This window comes from Silurus aristotelis, assembly GCF_946808225.1.
Source record: "Silurus aristotelis genome assembly, chromosome: 6".
NCBI classification, from domain to species: domain Eukaryota; kingdom Metazoa; phylum Chordata; class Actinopteri; order Siluriformes; family Siluridae; genus Silurus; species Silurus aristotelis.
In genome coordinates, this window is record NC_139579.1 from 10,441,318 (window position 1) to 10,456,868 (window position 15,551).

The 15,551-nt window shown below is 40.1% G+C and overlaps 1 protein-coding gene across 1 annotated transcript; it reads left to right on the forward strand.

Annotated features, from left to right (window-relative positions):
• The first annotated feature begins 329 nt into the window (after nucleotides 1-329).
• Nucleotides 330-14,480, forward strand: efna1a (ephrin-A1a). The gene is made up of 5 exons (XM_083545379.1): nucleotides 330-651; nucleotides 11,536-11,831; nucleotides 12,594-12,659; nucleotides 12,742-12,819; nucleotides 13,022-14,480. Exons 1-5 carry the CDS (start codon nucleotides 551-553, stop codon nucleotides 13,138-13,140), a joined length of 660 nt encoding a protein of 219 aa, XP_083401505.1. The 5' UTR covers nucleotides 330-550; the 3' UTR covers nucleotides 13,141-14,480.
• Nucleotides 14,481-15,551: the final 1,071 nt, after the last annotated feature.

Below are 15,551 nucleotides of genomic sequence, written 5' to 3' on the forward strand. Positions count from 1 at the left end.
TATGATGATGAACACAGCTTGATGATGAATACTACACTGCATCCACCCATAAACAATAGTGTGATTAGTTTCACCACATTAGTCTTATCACTTATCCCTTATTAAATGCTGTAAAAAATTAAACACAAGTCCAAGTTTAAATAAACCACAGAGGGCAACGGGAGGCTGCATCCCGAACTAAATATCTCAGTACCCAATCTGACTTTGGGTTTAGAAAACCTTTCAGAACGCTAGTATGCGCACTTGGATGCGGCCATGCGTTTAGTCTCAGCGCTTCTCGCTGATTGGTCAGCGGGGCGATGTGGGCGTGGCCAGGCAGAACTCCTCGCTTTAACACTAGAGTGAAGCCGCTGCCGGGGTTCATTTAACTGCGCGTCTGTTCGTTCAATCAGCAGCTAAGCTGTGAAATCATGTTTGTTTCTATCAAACTAATGACTTGAGGTGGACCTGATTCTATTTGTTCCTCAGTGGAGAGTGGAAGTTAAATAGCTGAAGAGTTCAGGGAGATCATTTCGCTTTATAGAGAATCCTGGGATCAGTAGATTTGGAGATGGAGGTGGTGTGTGTTTTCCTCTGCGTGCTTGCAAACCTGTGGCTTTCAGTCTCCAGAGCAGAGAGACACAGTGTGTTCTGGAACAGCACGAACCCAAAGTAAGTCCAGAATTCACTTTTATACTTCAATATGTAACTAATTTAGAGAATGAAATAGTTTTTTCGTTTCATGGTACAGGTTGATGTTTTATTTGTACTGAGTTTGTCTCTGTGCCCTTCTTCTGATGAGTTGGTGGTGATGATGATGATGATGTGATCTAAAACCTATATATTGCAAAATGGACATAACTCGTTGAGCTCACACGTGTTTCCCAATCCTAACTTTCCCAGCACTACACATTGTGTTGTTTTCCTGTTCTAGAGAATGAATCAGGTGTGTAAGAGTCATAAAACACTGAGTTGAGAAAATCTCTGAAACACTTCTCCTGCTGTTCCTTCTCATTCTTAAGTATTCTTATCCCAATCCCTTTTCTAGACTCTGTTAGGATAAAAATTTGACACTTGTCAAGCTGTCAGCTCTTCAGTTACATCCAAAACCACATGACTTGTTTTTAATGGTATGTTTTGACAATAGTATGTGGTTTATGTTGTATTCTTTGATAACAAAAGTCAGTCTTCAGTAGTCTGGCAGTAATTGGGTTTTTTTTCCTGTTTAAAATTCCACTTCCCGAAGACCTTTAATAAGAAACTGAAAAGTTAAATCAGACATGTGAACAGACAGTAACGGTGTTGACGGGAGCCCTTTCTAAAGTCGATTATTATTTCCCAGTTCAGTCCCATTTTTCCATATCCTTTCCAGTAACACAGCTGAAGCAGGTCGACTTTTCTTAATTTCTTTTAAATCCTAGGAATTCAACTGTGAGAGTGAGAGGATATGAAAAGCATATGGAGTAGGATGTGGTTAGCAGGTGTGGCCTGTCTTACAATTTCATTTATAGGAAATTCACCAACTATTCGAATCTAAATTCTGTTTTTTGTGGAAGAAAGTAACACCCTCCAGACCAAGATGTTTGAACGACTCTCTGGTGGTCTCCAAGGAAGTATAGAAGGTGGTGTATAGTCTAGCTCAGTATCCGACTACCATATTACACAATCACTGTTTCCCAATTTAAATGTCATGATATCAAATTGAACTTTTTGATCGTGGGTTAATAATTAATAAGGTTATTTATTGGTGTTGGCATCTTTACTAAACTTCTGCTGTATTTTGTGTGTGATCAGGTTCATTTTACACGCTAATGAATCGGTTTTCCAGCTTCGCACCCAAACACCTTTTGTGAGTTGTGATGTTTTAGAAGAGATGGATCACTAATCTGTGCGTGGCTCCCAGGACATCACTTTGACACCTGTGATTTAGAGTAACCCGATTCTGAGGCTGTAGGCACAACTTCTCAGAACAGAGGAATTAGAGCCAAAGAAAACGTAGGAGTCAAGACGCCAAAAAGACAGAAAGTTACGACAAGTGTGTGGGTTTCTCTCTCTCTTTCTTTCTTTCTTTCTCTCTCTCTCGCTCTCGCTCTTTCTCTCGCAGCTTTGACTGAATGTGTGGAAATGAACAAAAGAAGCCAATTCTGCATAAATAGCAAGTAATGCTTACTATTTTTGTTATTGTTTGGCTCTTTCAATTATGCCTGTTTTTTTATAACTCCTTCTATACTCTGCCTGTCTTTCTATGGTCTAATCCTATAATCATACAAAAAGAAGCCCTGGGAAAAATGCATTTGCTGCAGTTTTTTTCTTAGTATGTCTATTTTTCTTTAAGTACTGCAAACCAGTTTGACATTCTCATCCTCACCACAACCCCCCCCCCCCCCCCCCAAAACACACACACACACACACACACACACACACACACACATACACACGCACGCACACATGTTTAAATCATGTTTAAACTGAATGATGAAAATGCCCCTAGCTAATAACTCAACTTCTGTTGGCTGTAGATTTACTTATTATAAATGACACTCAGCAACATTGTGTGTGTGTGTGTGTGTGTGTGTGTGTTCGTTCACAGGCACATGCATGCACCTGCACTGCACGTACAGTTATGTGTCCAGTTCCAAGAAGCAAACTGTCCTGATGTGTTTATACCTGCCCTTGCGTGTGGGTTAATGTTGCACATCTGAGCATGTATACTACTGTGTGTATTTGTGCGTGTGTGTTCGTGAGTGTGTGTGTCTAGGGAGTGCCAGAATGAATAATTGTATTTAATCATCCAAGGTCTTTGACACATTAACCTAGCTTCCTGTTCACAGTGCACACGCTCGCTGACCCTCTGTGTATTTTTTATTTTGTATTTTTTTTATTCATGTTGTTTCTATGATAGTCTTTTATTATTTCACCAGTATGTGTATCTCTCCCTCTGTCTCTCTGTATGTTTCCCTCCCATTCCTCTCTCCCCCGCACTCTCTTCCACACCTCTGTCTCTCCCTTGGCTTTAAGCCTGTGGCACTGGTTGGTTTACTGGCACAAAGTTCAGGTTTTCTTTTTTTCTTCTTCTTCTTCTTTCGGCTGCTCCCATTAGGGGTCGCCACAGCGGATCATCCGTCTCCATACCACCCTGTCCTCTATATCTGCCTCTTTTACACCAACTACCTGCATGTCTTTCCTCACCACATCCATGAACCTCCTCCTTGGCCTTCCTCTTTTCCTCCTACCTGGTGGCTCCATCTTCAGCATTTTTCTACCAATATAATCAGGTTTTCTTTTTTTCGATTCCTTTTAACTCTTTCCCTTCAACCATTTTCGCCTCCGTTTTCCTATTAGTGATCTGTTGTTATTTTGCCTTAAGAAAAGAAACCATTTATATGCATTCATCAGCCCTGAAAAGTGCTTACTAACGTATTTGAACAAGGACGGGCCAGAGGGCACTGGGTATTTTTACATAAATTATTTAATATTCGAAATGTATGTCTGTAAAAGAGTTTAATTAATCTTTTCTATGTGTGTGTGTGTGTGTGTGTGTGTGTGTGTGTGTGTGTGTGTGTGTGTGTGTGTGTGTGTGTGTGTAAGATTGAGTGAGTGAATGAAGTGCCGTTTACTCTATCTATGTATTGTCACTCTCACTGGCTCTCTGGTGATCTCTGAATGGTCGGGTTACCCCTCATCCACCCCTCCTTTCTTATTTTCTCTCTTTTCTTTTTGCTCCCCGTTTCACCTTCAGTCTTCCATGCACCTCTTTTTTTCTCTTGTACTCCTTTATTTGCCTTTCTCTCACTTTGTATGAGGGGAATTGAATGAATAAAAGGTGTGATTTCCTCTCTCTCTCTCTCTCTCTCTCTCTCTCACTCACACCACCTTGCTCTTTTATCACTCTTGGCAGCGGTAGCAGTCATTCGGTGCTGATTTTTTTTTTTTCACCACTTTTCTTCTATAGCTGTTCTTTCCGCCTCTTCTCATCCCGCTTTTTTCTTTCATTCAGATACTTGTTGCTTTTGCACTTTTCTCTCATGAGCATGTTCTTCTTCTCAGACACACAGAGCTTCCAGTGCTGCTTTTCTTCTTTAGTGCTTTCTCTCTCTCCCCAGTGTGTATGCTGTTGTCTGGTGAATGTCACTCATGGTGTTGATAATTACACAGTCTGTATGTATGTAATGCTCTCCTTGTGACTGAACTCAGTATATTAAAGCTGATGCGTTATGTAAGATTTGATAAAACCGAGATACGGCTTTCTCCCACCATATCGAAACCACAGATCTGATTGCAGATAGGAAATAGTAAATTAGGGAAAAGAGCTGCGGTATGACTGTGTGTGTGAGATAGAGCGAGACCACGCGTTTCCCTGCTGAGTGTGTGTTTCCTGGCCGGCTCTTTTCCCGGGAAAATGGCACATCCTGTACACGGCGTAAACAATACCTTTCTCACACACTTGTGCACGCAAGAAATCGGCTGCTTAAACAAAGGTCTCACACTCTGCATAGCCTTAGTTATTCACACATGCAGCAAGGCTGAGAACACGATTGAACCTCCCACAATTTGAGCTCTCGATTGCTGGTTTTACTCACAAGAGACACATTTAAAGGTCCAAATTTTCATTACCATTAATATCATTAATGGCCACCTTTCTCTCTCTCTCTCTCTCTCTCTCTCTCACACTCACACTCACACTCACACTCACACACACACACACACACACACACACACACACTCACACAAACCTATTAATTTGGTATTTGCTCACTTTTTAATATTTTTGCAGGAGAGAGAGAGATATACACAATCATATTGTATGTGTTATTTGCAAGACAGTCTCTGTGTTGGATAAGTGTGTGTTCACATTGGCAGGACAGGATGTGTAATTTTAGGCCGTGTGTGTATCTTCAGATGTCCAGTTGTATCAGATGAATTTCTGTTTCTTCATGTTCTGTGATTTCTTGCCTCTGCATGTGAAGAATGACACAAAAAGCAGGGGAAATTTATGAAGACCAGTTTGCTAGACTTGTGGCAACAACACATGTACCTGTATTATATTACCAACTTACCCTACCATGACCAGCAGGAACTCTAGGTGGAAAAAACCTAGAGGGAAGGAGAGAACCACTGCTCATATAACTGTAAATGGTGCATTTCAGTTCAATGTTAGAAGAATAGTTGCTCAGTAGAGAGAACTGTTTGTAGGGGTTGAGTTTCAGGTACAACATAATGCAGTGTTTGATTACCTCAGAACTGTGAAGTCTGAATTATGTCATTTTCAACCTCTGTGAGTTTCTTCAACAAATCAGGGAAATGCACGGACATTTCAGTGTTCATGTTTTGATCAGTGTAACTCATTTAAATCTAAGATGTACTGCTGTATTTAATGTTAATGCTGAGAACCGCCATGTTTTTTGACAGCATTTGCTGAACTCGTAGTTTTCTTGAGTAGGGGTTTCAAGCAGAAGAGGTTTGTTTTTACTGGTTGAATGTCACGGATTACAATCTGTACTTGAATGAAGTAGAGCGTACCAGCTCACGTTGGATCCCACTTCACAAAGATTTTGGACATTGGACTTTGAGGATAAACTACTTCTTAATTGAGATTAACATGCTACATATGCTGTTTTTCCATCATTGAACATTTAAAAGCACTGGCAGATCTATAGTGATCTTAGATGTTAAACTAATTCATGAGCTCCATCTGACTGTATAAGACTGTAGAAAGGACATTACTCGTAATCATAGACTCCAGTGTTAATGATATTTCTCACTCCTCAGTGTTTGTAATGTTTTAATGATTTATAATCACACTCTTAAGGACCTAAATGAGGATGGGTTCCACTTTCGAGACTGGTTCCTCTCAAGGTTTTTTCCTCATACAACTAAGGACGTTTTTTCCTTGCCACAGTCACCACAGACTGTTCATTGGGGATAAATACACATCAATTAAAATTTAAAAATGTTGTTCTATAATTTCTTAAAGCTGCATCTAGACAATGTCCATTTTGAAAAGTGCTATGGAAATATTGAATTAAATTAAGACATGCAGACACTTTGTAGTTAATCATGTTGAAAGAAAACAAAGTTGTGTGACTCAAGCACTGAACATCAGCTCACAGCCGAAACCTGGGCCTGTTACTAACGCACTTGCATTGCTTGGGTAGTTTTCTTTTCTAATTCTCCCCTGTTTTACGTGACAGGTAGAAAAATTAACCCTGATGCCCTGAGAACTGAGTTGAACAGGAAAAACTTGCCTCAAAAACATTCAAGAATTTCTTTCCCTGGCCTCCTGTGATCAGGTTGCAGAAGCATGTTGTTATTCCCACCTGTGGACGTCAGCAAGTGTTTTCGCAGTTCAGTGTGCTCTTTATCGCTGAATAAAATCAATAGAGGAAACCGGTCAGTCATTCTCTCACGAAGGGCAGACAAAGGGTAAAACTTTCCTAGGAGAAAGGGCAGGCTGACAACTCTGAAGAACGAGGCAATCGCAACAAAACCTGCGACGATGGACCGAGGAAAACAAGAGATTGATGAGGAAAGGTGGGGTGAATCTAGATGGATGATACTGGTTGGCAGGCTTATCTTTAAAGTGTGAGCTGGGTTGCCATGGCAGCAAAATGGGCGGCGCCAGTACACGCAAAGGTAGAACACTAACCAACATGCCTTGCATTCCAGTGATCTGGCCTGTGATTGGTGGAGAGAGGGCTTATGAGTGGGGGTGGAGAAGCCCTGAGTGAGGGGATCAAGCAGGCTTATTGAGTACAGAAAACACAGACAGGGAGGGAGAGAAGAAAGCACAGAGATGGATGGATGGATGGAAGGATGAGATGTAAGTCTGAGCATGGCCTGAACCAGAGACGCAGCTCAGTGTGGTGTATCAAAACCTCTCTCAACTTTCCTTGTCTTCTCATCTCCATCACTCTTCCTCATATGTGCAACACTTCAAAGAAGGACAGTTTTGGCTGAAGTGCTTTCGTTCTGGCATGGAGCAATGTGCAGTTTTGTGCAAAGCTTTGCTTTCTTTTCTTGTTCTTTAATCTTTCAAATAAAGCATCTGCTTCTCTCTTCTTTTTCCCCCACTCATTCATCCTGAGCACTTACCGAAACTGTCCATCTTTTTTTATTTTATTTTTTTATTTTTTTGGGAAACTACTCCACTATAACGATCCGGCAGTGGAACAATGGGGGATCTGTCCCTAGGCCCCCCAAGCTTTTCTCTCTGTCTCTCTCTCTCCCTCTTTCTCGCTCTACATTAGGCAGGGTCTGCTGCGGATGAATAGGACCATGTGGCCACCTCTGATGCTCGGGCTCCTAATCTGGCTGAACAGAGTACCCGATTATCCGACCTCGCAGCATTCCAAACCAGTCATCCAGAATGTTGAGCTCGCAACTCAAGCTAGCAGCAAAAGTTCAGAAAGGAAATATTTGCACTGAATCTTTAGGACTGGATAAAATGTGAGAGTGTTGGATGGGGGTGAAGGGTGGTAATGGTGATGCTGATGGACTTTAAAGTAACATGTTTAATAATAAAAGGATTTAGAATCGAAAGTAGATCTGGACTAAAAATTCCACAAAGTTGATGATCAGATTATATGACCACAAGCAAGGTTTTCTTTTTTGTCAAAATCTAGTCAAAAGAAGTGAAATGATTTAATCTTAAAGCAGGTGACTCAGGAATGAATTGTTTGTCTGTAAGTCAGCGTTAGGTAGTGCGTGTGCGTGCGTGCGTGTGCGTGCGTGCGTGTGTGTTTGTGTTAGAATCTCAGCTGCTGATTCAGAGCATTTTCTCCACCTTTCACCACTCGCTAGTCCTCCCCTCCCCCAGAACGTTCACATTCCAGTTAGTAGAGAGGAAGAGAAGTGGATGGACAGAAAGGGGGAAGATGTAAAGAGAGACACAACTCAACCAAATGACTGAAAGGGCATCATCAACGCAATAGTTTTAGATTCCAGTAAGAAAAAATCAAATGTGAATGAACTGTTAAACAAAAGCAGCACACACTAATCATGCCATTCATTAGCACACACCCTTTTCCTTTTGTGGTCATGAATCATGGTCAGGTTGACGATTCTCTCTGTAGGAAATTCTTACTGAGTCTTAAGGATCAAATCTAAAGTGGAAAAAGATGAAAAGTGTTTGTTCTGTTTCTAATTAACGATGCTCTTTTTTTAAGCTTCGCCCTAAAAGAAAAGAAAAAAGAGAGACAAAACTTTGACAGTTAATGAGCAGTCGCAGGCGTAAGTCGCTCGGAGAGATTTCCGCTGTGTGTAAAGAGTGGAGGCATTAAAGACCTGAGAGTGAAAGGCTTTGCTGTATGAATAAACCCATTGATAGAGTAACTGTAAAACTTAAAAGGACACTCACAAATCCAAAGAAGAGCCCCTGACCCTGTTGCACAGGGGCCAAAACCCATCCCCCAATTCTTTCTGACTCTCAGCCCTCAGGGGCCAGGGTGGAGCGTCATAATTGCCCCCCTCTGGGGCCACTTTAATACCCTGCTTTGTGTTTTAATTGCCCTCCCTCTGACCCTCTTTTGATGCCCACATTGTGACCATACCACAAACAGCTTTTAATCACAACCTTTAAGTGCGTGTGTGCGCGTGTGTGTGCGTATGTGTCCTGGTGTCATTTTTAATCCGACTGTTTGGAGGAATATTTCAACATGTACGTAACTACGTAACCATATGTAAAACCTGATCCGAAAATATTCCCCCGCTTCAGTGCTATTGAGAAACACGCTTAATCCCTTTATCCCGTGACATGGAGAGAGGGTGGTTTTCGACAAAGGACAGACTGTACAATGTGTTTACGGGATCTCTATAATTTTTCAGCATCTGATCTCAAATCAGTTATGACACAATTTCTCACTGGCATTCAGGAGTCAGTATTTATGAGCTACAGCAATAAGAAACATCAACAGGAGAGTTAAACATGATGATGGACGGCGCGCTGGGGGGGGGTTTGGCGTTGTAAAGAGCTTTCAGAGGAAAGACAATGTTTGGTAAATGTTGCAGGTTTTTTGCAAATTTTTGAAACATGCCCATGATTTGGTTCTTACCTGCTATTTTAGTAGTTTAATAACTTACTATAGTGGCTAATGACTACAGCATCAGTCTGATCCGTAAGCCACAATTTGCACAGGGTTAGACAGTTCTCCAGTCAGATACATGTTTGTCATTACGGTGGGAAGCTGCAACAGATTTCCCTACAGTCCGACACTACACAAACACACTGCTGGTTTTCTACAGTCCGACACTACACAAACACACTGATATTTTTCTACAGGCAGTCACTACACAAACACACTGATGGTTTTCTACAGTCCGACACTACACAAACACACTGATGGTTTTCTACAGTCCGACACTACACAAACACACTGATGGTTTTCCACAGTCCGACACTACACAAACACACTGATGGTTTTCCACAGTCTGACACTACATAAAATTGTTATACTGTAGTTTTATACAGTTGATGGTCATGTTGACATTTTTCAGCTGTTTGGCGCTATTCCTTCAAATTTCCTACTGGTTAAAGTTTCACAGCAGCCATTTGCGAGGCTAAATAAACATTGCCTGTACAAAAGCTGTGGAGAAAAACAGACGGTTACTGTGGGCTATGTTAATGATCACCCTGCAGGTGTAGTATTCTTCACTTATTCAAAAGCCAGTGTTGTTGCAGTACTAGGATTTGACCTGCAGTTGCAATGTTTCTTGACATGGGCTTTAAACAAACACATTCTTTGTCTCACTGGAATGTAGGTTTGAGTAAGGATGGCAAAAAAAAGAGAAGACAGCCAGAAGAGCAGGAAAGCTGGTGGAGGGGAGCAATAAGGGAGGACAGAAGAAAGGAGAGGAGTCGAGATCCAGACAATCGGCACGTCTGTGCTCCCTCCTTTTGCCAGAACAGGGTGTGAGCGAGTGTAATGAGAGGGGGAGCAGACAGAACACTGATTTATTCCTCTGTTTTAGGGCGGGTGCGTCTTTTCTTTTTGCGACTGCGTTAATGCCTGAAAAAGGTTTAGTCCTGTTTTAGTCCTGCTCTAAGGCTGCATTGTAACTCTCTGATAGACATCTCTGATGGGACATTTTTTCTTTTCCACACTCTGTATTTTCACCCCATTAATCGTTTCCCCTTCACCTCTCTCTGATTTCCCAGTGCTCCTCAAGCACACATTTTACAATCAATGGCGTGGTGATTGAAATCGTGATTATTCTCCACTGCTACCATGCAGGCTAGATGACCTACAGCAGCTTGTGTGGAAATGATGCTCACAATCTGCTTCCTTTAGCTTTTAAAAGAAAATTCTGATTATTAGATTTAGGGTTAGAGTTTTTAGATGTTTTTGTCCTCCAGCTATTTTATAGCATAGTTTAAATTAAAAAGCATATTTAAGAAAAAGTCGATCAGAACATCACAAGGCGCTGTATCTTTTCTTATTTACGACCGTAGTTATTGTACTTATTGGTTTGTATTTCACAAGTTTGTGTCCCTGTAGTGTTGCTGTCTCATTGCTGCTTTGTACTGAACTTAACACTCAGTGGTGTAAAGTATTTGAGTAAATGTACTTTGTTTTTGTACATAAGACATTTTTGGCTACTTTATCATTTTAATTAAGTATCGAAGACATAAGCAAAGACACTTTTTACTCCACTATATTTTGACTAACAATCACTGTAACCAATCAATGGTCCCCTGGTGGTCTAGTGGTTAAGATGCAGCGCTCTCACCGCTGCGACCCGGGTTCGATCCCCGGTCAGGGAACCATCCTCAGCCACTCTCAGTGCCGGTCCCAAGCCCGGATAAATTGGGGAGGGTTGCGTTAGGAAGGATAAAACATGTGCCAAATCAAACGTGCGGAGCATCCGCTGTGGCGACCCCTAACGCGAGAAGCCGAAAGAAAAGAAGAATCACTGTAACCAATTACATTTTGCACAGCAGCTTTATCTGCCGTGGCTTATTTATTAAGCAGAAGAGGCGATATCTCAATCACTATTTTATTTATCCATTGGATACTAATGGTGGTTCTACTTATTAGAAAAACAATAGAAAATACATTCAATACGAGTAAAATACTGAAGTACTGTTCACATGAGTAAAATTCTTAGCGTATCTGAAGTCATATTGGTGACTTTTAAACGTATAATGGAGTAGGTTTTACAGTAATCATACTCAAGTTTACACCTCTGCTAACACTGTGTATAAGTTAGGGCTAGGTGATATCATATTCTAATAATTCTCATTCGTTTTATTTATTTATTTTTATTTAAATTTTTTAAATATTAAAAGGTTCATTGTTACTGCACAGTTTAAATCCAATGGTAACAAACACCAGTTTAACCCCACATCAGCTGCTTGTGGTACATATTATCAACATTAAAACTATATAAATCATGTTTTTTGGATAAAACTTCTGCAGGGATTTATGACTATATCGTCAACTCAGCTGCTCTCGCGTCCGGGTTTAAAATGTTCCCTGTGATTGTGTTCTTTGGAGAATTTCCATGCCGATCCATCCATCAGTCTGGCTAACTGTTCTCTTTTCGCTTTGTTATTGTTAGGTTTCAGGGAAACAGCTACACAGTGAAGGTGCGTCTGAATGACTACCTGGACATTGTGTGTCCACACTATCCTCTGGGCACGGTGCCGTCTCAGGAGGCCGAGCGCTATGTGCTGTACATGGTGGATCGTGAGGACTACGAGGCGTGCCGACCGCAGTCCTATGAGCAGATGCGCTGGGAGTGCGGCCAGCCGTTCGCCATGCACGCGGCAGAAAAATTCTCGGAGAAGTTCCAGCGGTTCACACCCTTCACCCTAGGCAAGGAGTTCCGCCCTGGCCAGAGCTACTACTATATCTGTGAGTCATAAATAAAGTTGTTATTTCTCACTTCTATATTTGTGCATTAAAGTGCACAAGACGTAATGTGAAATTCCAGCTGTAATATCGGAATCCAGTTCAGATTTCAGTGCAGGAATCGTTGTTTATACCGCAGTACTCGGTAAACTGGCAGATGTTTGCTTGTGCACATGTAAAAGGGTTCTTTTCTGATTGTGAGTATATGAGTGCGTCACACAGTCCACACCCATGATTTTTTAAATTTATGGCAGAAAAGAATTTTGAGTGCATGAGTCAAGTCCATGTGCCCTTTTAGCCCATCAGTAATGAATAGGTCCCCTGAGTTGTCATGCGAGTCCACACTCGGGGCTACGTGTCTTTTTTGGCTGCTCTGGAAGCCACACACACTACTTGACTTCAGTTAGGTTCGATTTTTCTTATACGCCAAAGAGTTAAAGTGTAAGGTAGATTAAAACTAGGACTTGATGTTCAGTAGAAATGTTTATTTCAGGCCCTATGTTCTATAAATAATTGAAATAATTTATTCTTGTCTACTGGTTGGATGGGCATCATTAATACTCAGCTGTGCTTTAAGCCTCTTTCACAAGCAAGCAAATGAGAAATGGAGGATTAGACCACACAAAGCTATAATTGAAGGCAGTACAGATTGTTTACATGTCCAGATGGTCAAGCTTAGAATTTCTGACAAGCTAAAGAAAGCAGATTACACCATTAGTTCTGCTGCCTTTCCCACTTTAATTCCTTCTTCGTTTTTTCAAACAGCCAAACCACTGCACCATCATGGAGAAGAGTGTTTAAAGCTCAGAGTGGATGTCATTGCTAATGATGGTAAGCATCAGTGAGGGCTAGATTACATACTTTTTTGTGCTTTGCAAAGAATTGATTAGTAATGTGTACTTTCTCTGTTCAGGTTCCCAAGAGGCAAGAGTTGGAGCAGGCAAAGGAAGTGGAGGAGGTGTGCACACGACGTCAAATCGTTTACCAGCAGGTATTAATATGTTTAATCTTGTATTTAACAATTATTTAATGAATCGCTCACTTTAAAGGTTATTTTGCAAAATGGGGTTAAACATTTTTACAAAGGGGTCAAACATTTTTAATTAAATATAATGCTGTTATGATGTAGATATGGGTTTCGGTCAGTTAAGGTTTGAATCAGTATAAGAGTATATACACTCCTCTTTTCACAGACGACCCAGTGGTGCTGCCAGATGTTCAAAGTGTGCGACAAAACTCTGCAGTCAGAATGGCATTTTTGACCATCACTACCATTCCGCTCACTTTATTATTATTGCTGCTTTTGCAGTAAGAACATTTTAAAGCACTACAGTGGTCAGGAATGAGATGTAGGTGGAATTGGTCAACCAAAGCACACAGAAGTTGTTCTCAAAAGCCCAGCGCTGGCCACTGGGGGATGGAACAGAGGACCAGTCTCATGCAGTTTTGGTTTAAGAGACATTTCACCAAACTCTGGAAGGCTGATTCACTCTGCGACTCTGCTACAGTTGGCAGTGTTTCCTGAAAAGATCTATTTGTGAAGGGAATGCTCCACGTCATCTTTCTTAACAAAATTGTGAGTAAAGTAATCAGTAGTTGGAGGATCAACAGACTGGAAGAACATCGGAAATGTTTGGTGTTCGGGGCTGTTTGGATAAACCAAGGCAACATTCTGCAAATGTTTATAAGACAGCGCATAATCTAATGAGCCAAAGATCACAGAACTTATCTAAAGTGTACAATGGTTCTGTTGTTGGTTCAGTTTTAAGTGATTTCTTCATGTAGCAGCAAAGAAGCACAAGATTTTTCTCCCCAATGACAGTTTACCATTTAAAATAACACACACACACACACACACACACACACATACATTAACACAACACTTATTGTAGCATACACAACCTGTTTTGTTTTTTGTACATGTTATTTGAAGAGTTCTTAAGTTATTAAATGTGCTGCAGAATGAATCGCTGGATATAAGAAGAAAAAGATCCAACCAATTTTTACTTTGTGAAATAAAGAAGGAAACGAATACCAAGAGAGAATTTGTCTGAAAAACATGGATAGGAGGAGAAAGAGGATTTCCTAAGAATTTGCTAATCCACCAAATAGGCACACTTTCCCCAGGGTGTGTGTTGCAAGACGAGTAGAAATGCATTGGAAAAAGAAACTGTTCCCAATGTGTTTTTTAGCATCTGAAAGTAGGATGATTTAATATCTCTTAATTATTACTTACAATTTGACATACATAGTGAGGTCCAAATGTCTGAGAGCACCACTAAAAACTACAAAGAAACGAATGTAATTCACAGCAACTACAGTGAAAGTAGATCCAAGAAGAAGAAAAATTCCAGATTACCAGTGAGTTCTCAGACATTTGGACAACACTGCATACATATTATTTTTCTTTCTGTTCCTGTACACAAACCACTACACCATCAAACAGCACCATGTGTATGTACTTGTAAGATACATTTGGACAGGCTGCATGTACAGCTGATACAAAATGTAACTAATACATGTAGTCATGCCCATTTTCTATGTTATGTAAAATGTAATTATGTATATATAGATAAATATATAAGACATGAAATTTGGTAAATACTGTTCATGTGAAGTTCCTATGTGAAAATAAATATTATTTTTGGAAAATTTATTTTTACTGCTATCCTTTAAAAAAAACTAAAACTCAAACGAGTAAATAAACAAAAACACACAGACCAAATTTGCCACTTTTCAGATTTTAATCATTCTTGCTTATGATCAAAAAATGTTTCTCTGTAGCATAAAAGATCATGTTGCTTGGGACACTGAAGTGAAGTCAGAATAGTGAACTCTAATTTGGACCATTGATTTGCCAATGATATTCCCACTACACATTGTTCTCCCACTGTCACATTACTTTTTCTGTTTCTCTCCTCGAGCTCATGTGCTGCCTTTTCACCCCGTTTTTGTTTTAACTCCCTCTTTCTCTCCCGCTCTCTGTCCATCTCCATTGTTCCACCCTTCCTTTTGCTCATCTCCAGAGGCCTCGTTTTTTATGGCTGTGTCTGTAAAAACAGCTGTCATGCTGTACCTCTTGTCTGATCCCATGTGCTTTCAAAACAAAGGCCCTGTGGCCGTAATTCACAGACGCTTTTTCACCCCTGTGACCTCTACTGAAGTCAATGGACAGGTTCAGAGGTGACTGAGAGCTCATCATTGGTGAATCACGCTTTAAACTTCACGAGTCGGAGAGAAAAGCTTTAAAGTGGTGGACAGAAGTGCTGAGGGCACAGAAGGCAAGAAACAGTATAGAAGTGGGCTCTAAAGGGGCTTAGTGTTTTGTTTTTTTCTCTATGAAAAAATGCAACAGTCCAAATATCATATAATGAGATTTATCTAGGTGTTTAATAAACTAAAAAAAAATAAAAAAATATTAACAATATTAAGACATTATGTTAAGATATGGACAATTATTATAAAAACATTTCCAAAAGAAAATTATTTAAATATTTTAACTTGACTGATTTAATATAGATTTATTATTAAAGATTTTATGATAATATACAATATATTAATAATATATTTCTATGTGCTCTCATTTAATATATGTTTTATAATCATACACCAAAAATATCGATATAATCTGGATAAATCTGACTATATTTTGAGATTTAATTAATTTTTTTACACTGTTTCCTCCAAACTATTTGATATATATTTTTTAACAGTGGCTATTAT

Coding starts and splice junctions, on each gene's coding strand:
- efna1a (XM_083545379.1), top strand. CDS start 551: ATGGAGGTGGTGTGTGTTTTCCTCTGCGTGCTTGCAAACCTGTGGCTT. Junction 652..11,535: donor TGGAACAGCACGAACCCAAA/GTAAGTCCAGAA, acceptor TGTTATTGTTAG/GTTTCAGGGAAACAGCTACA. Junction 12,660..12,741: donor GGATGTCATTGCTAATGATG/GTAAGCATCAGT, acceptor TTCTCTGTTCAG/GTTCCCAAGAGGCAAGAGTT.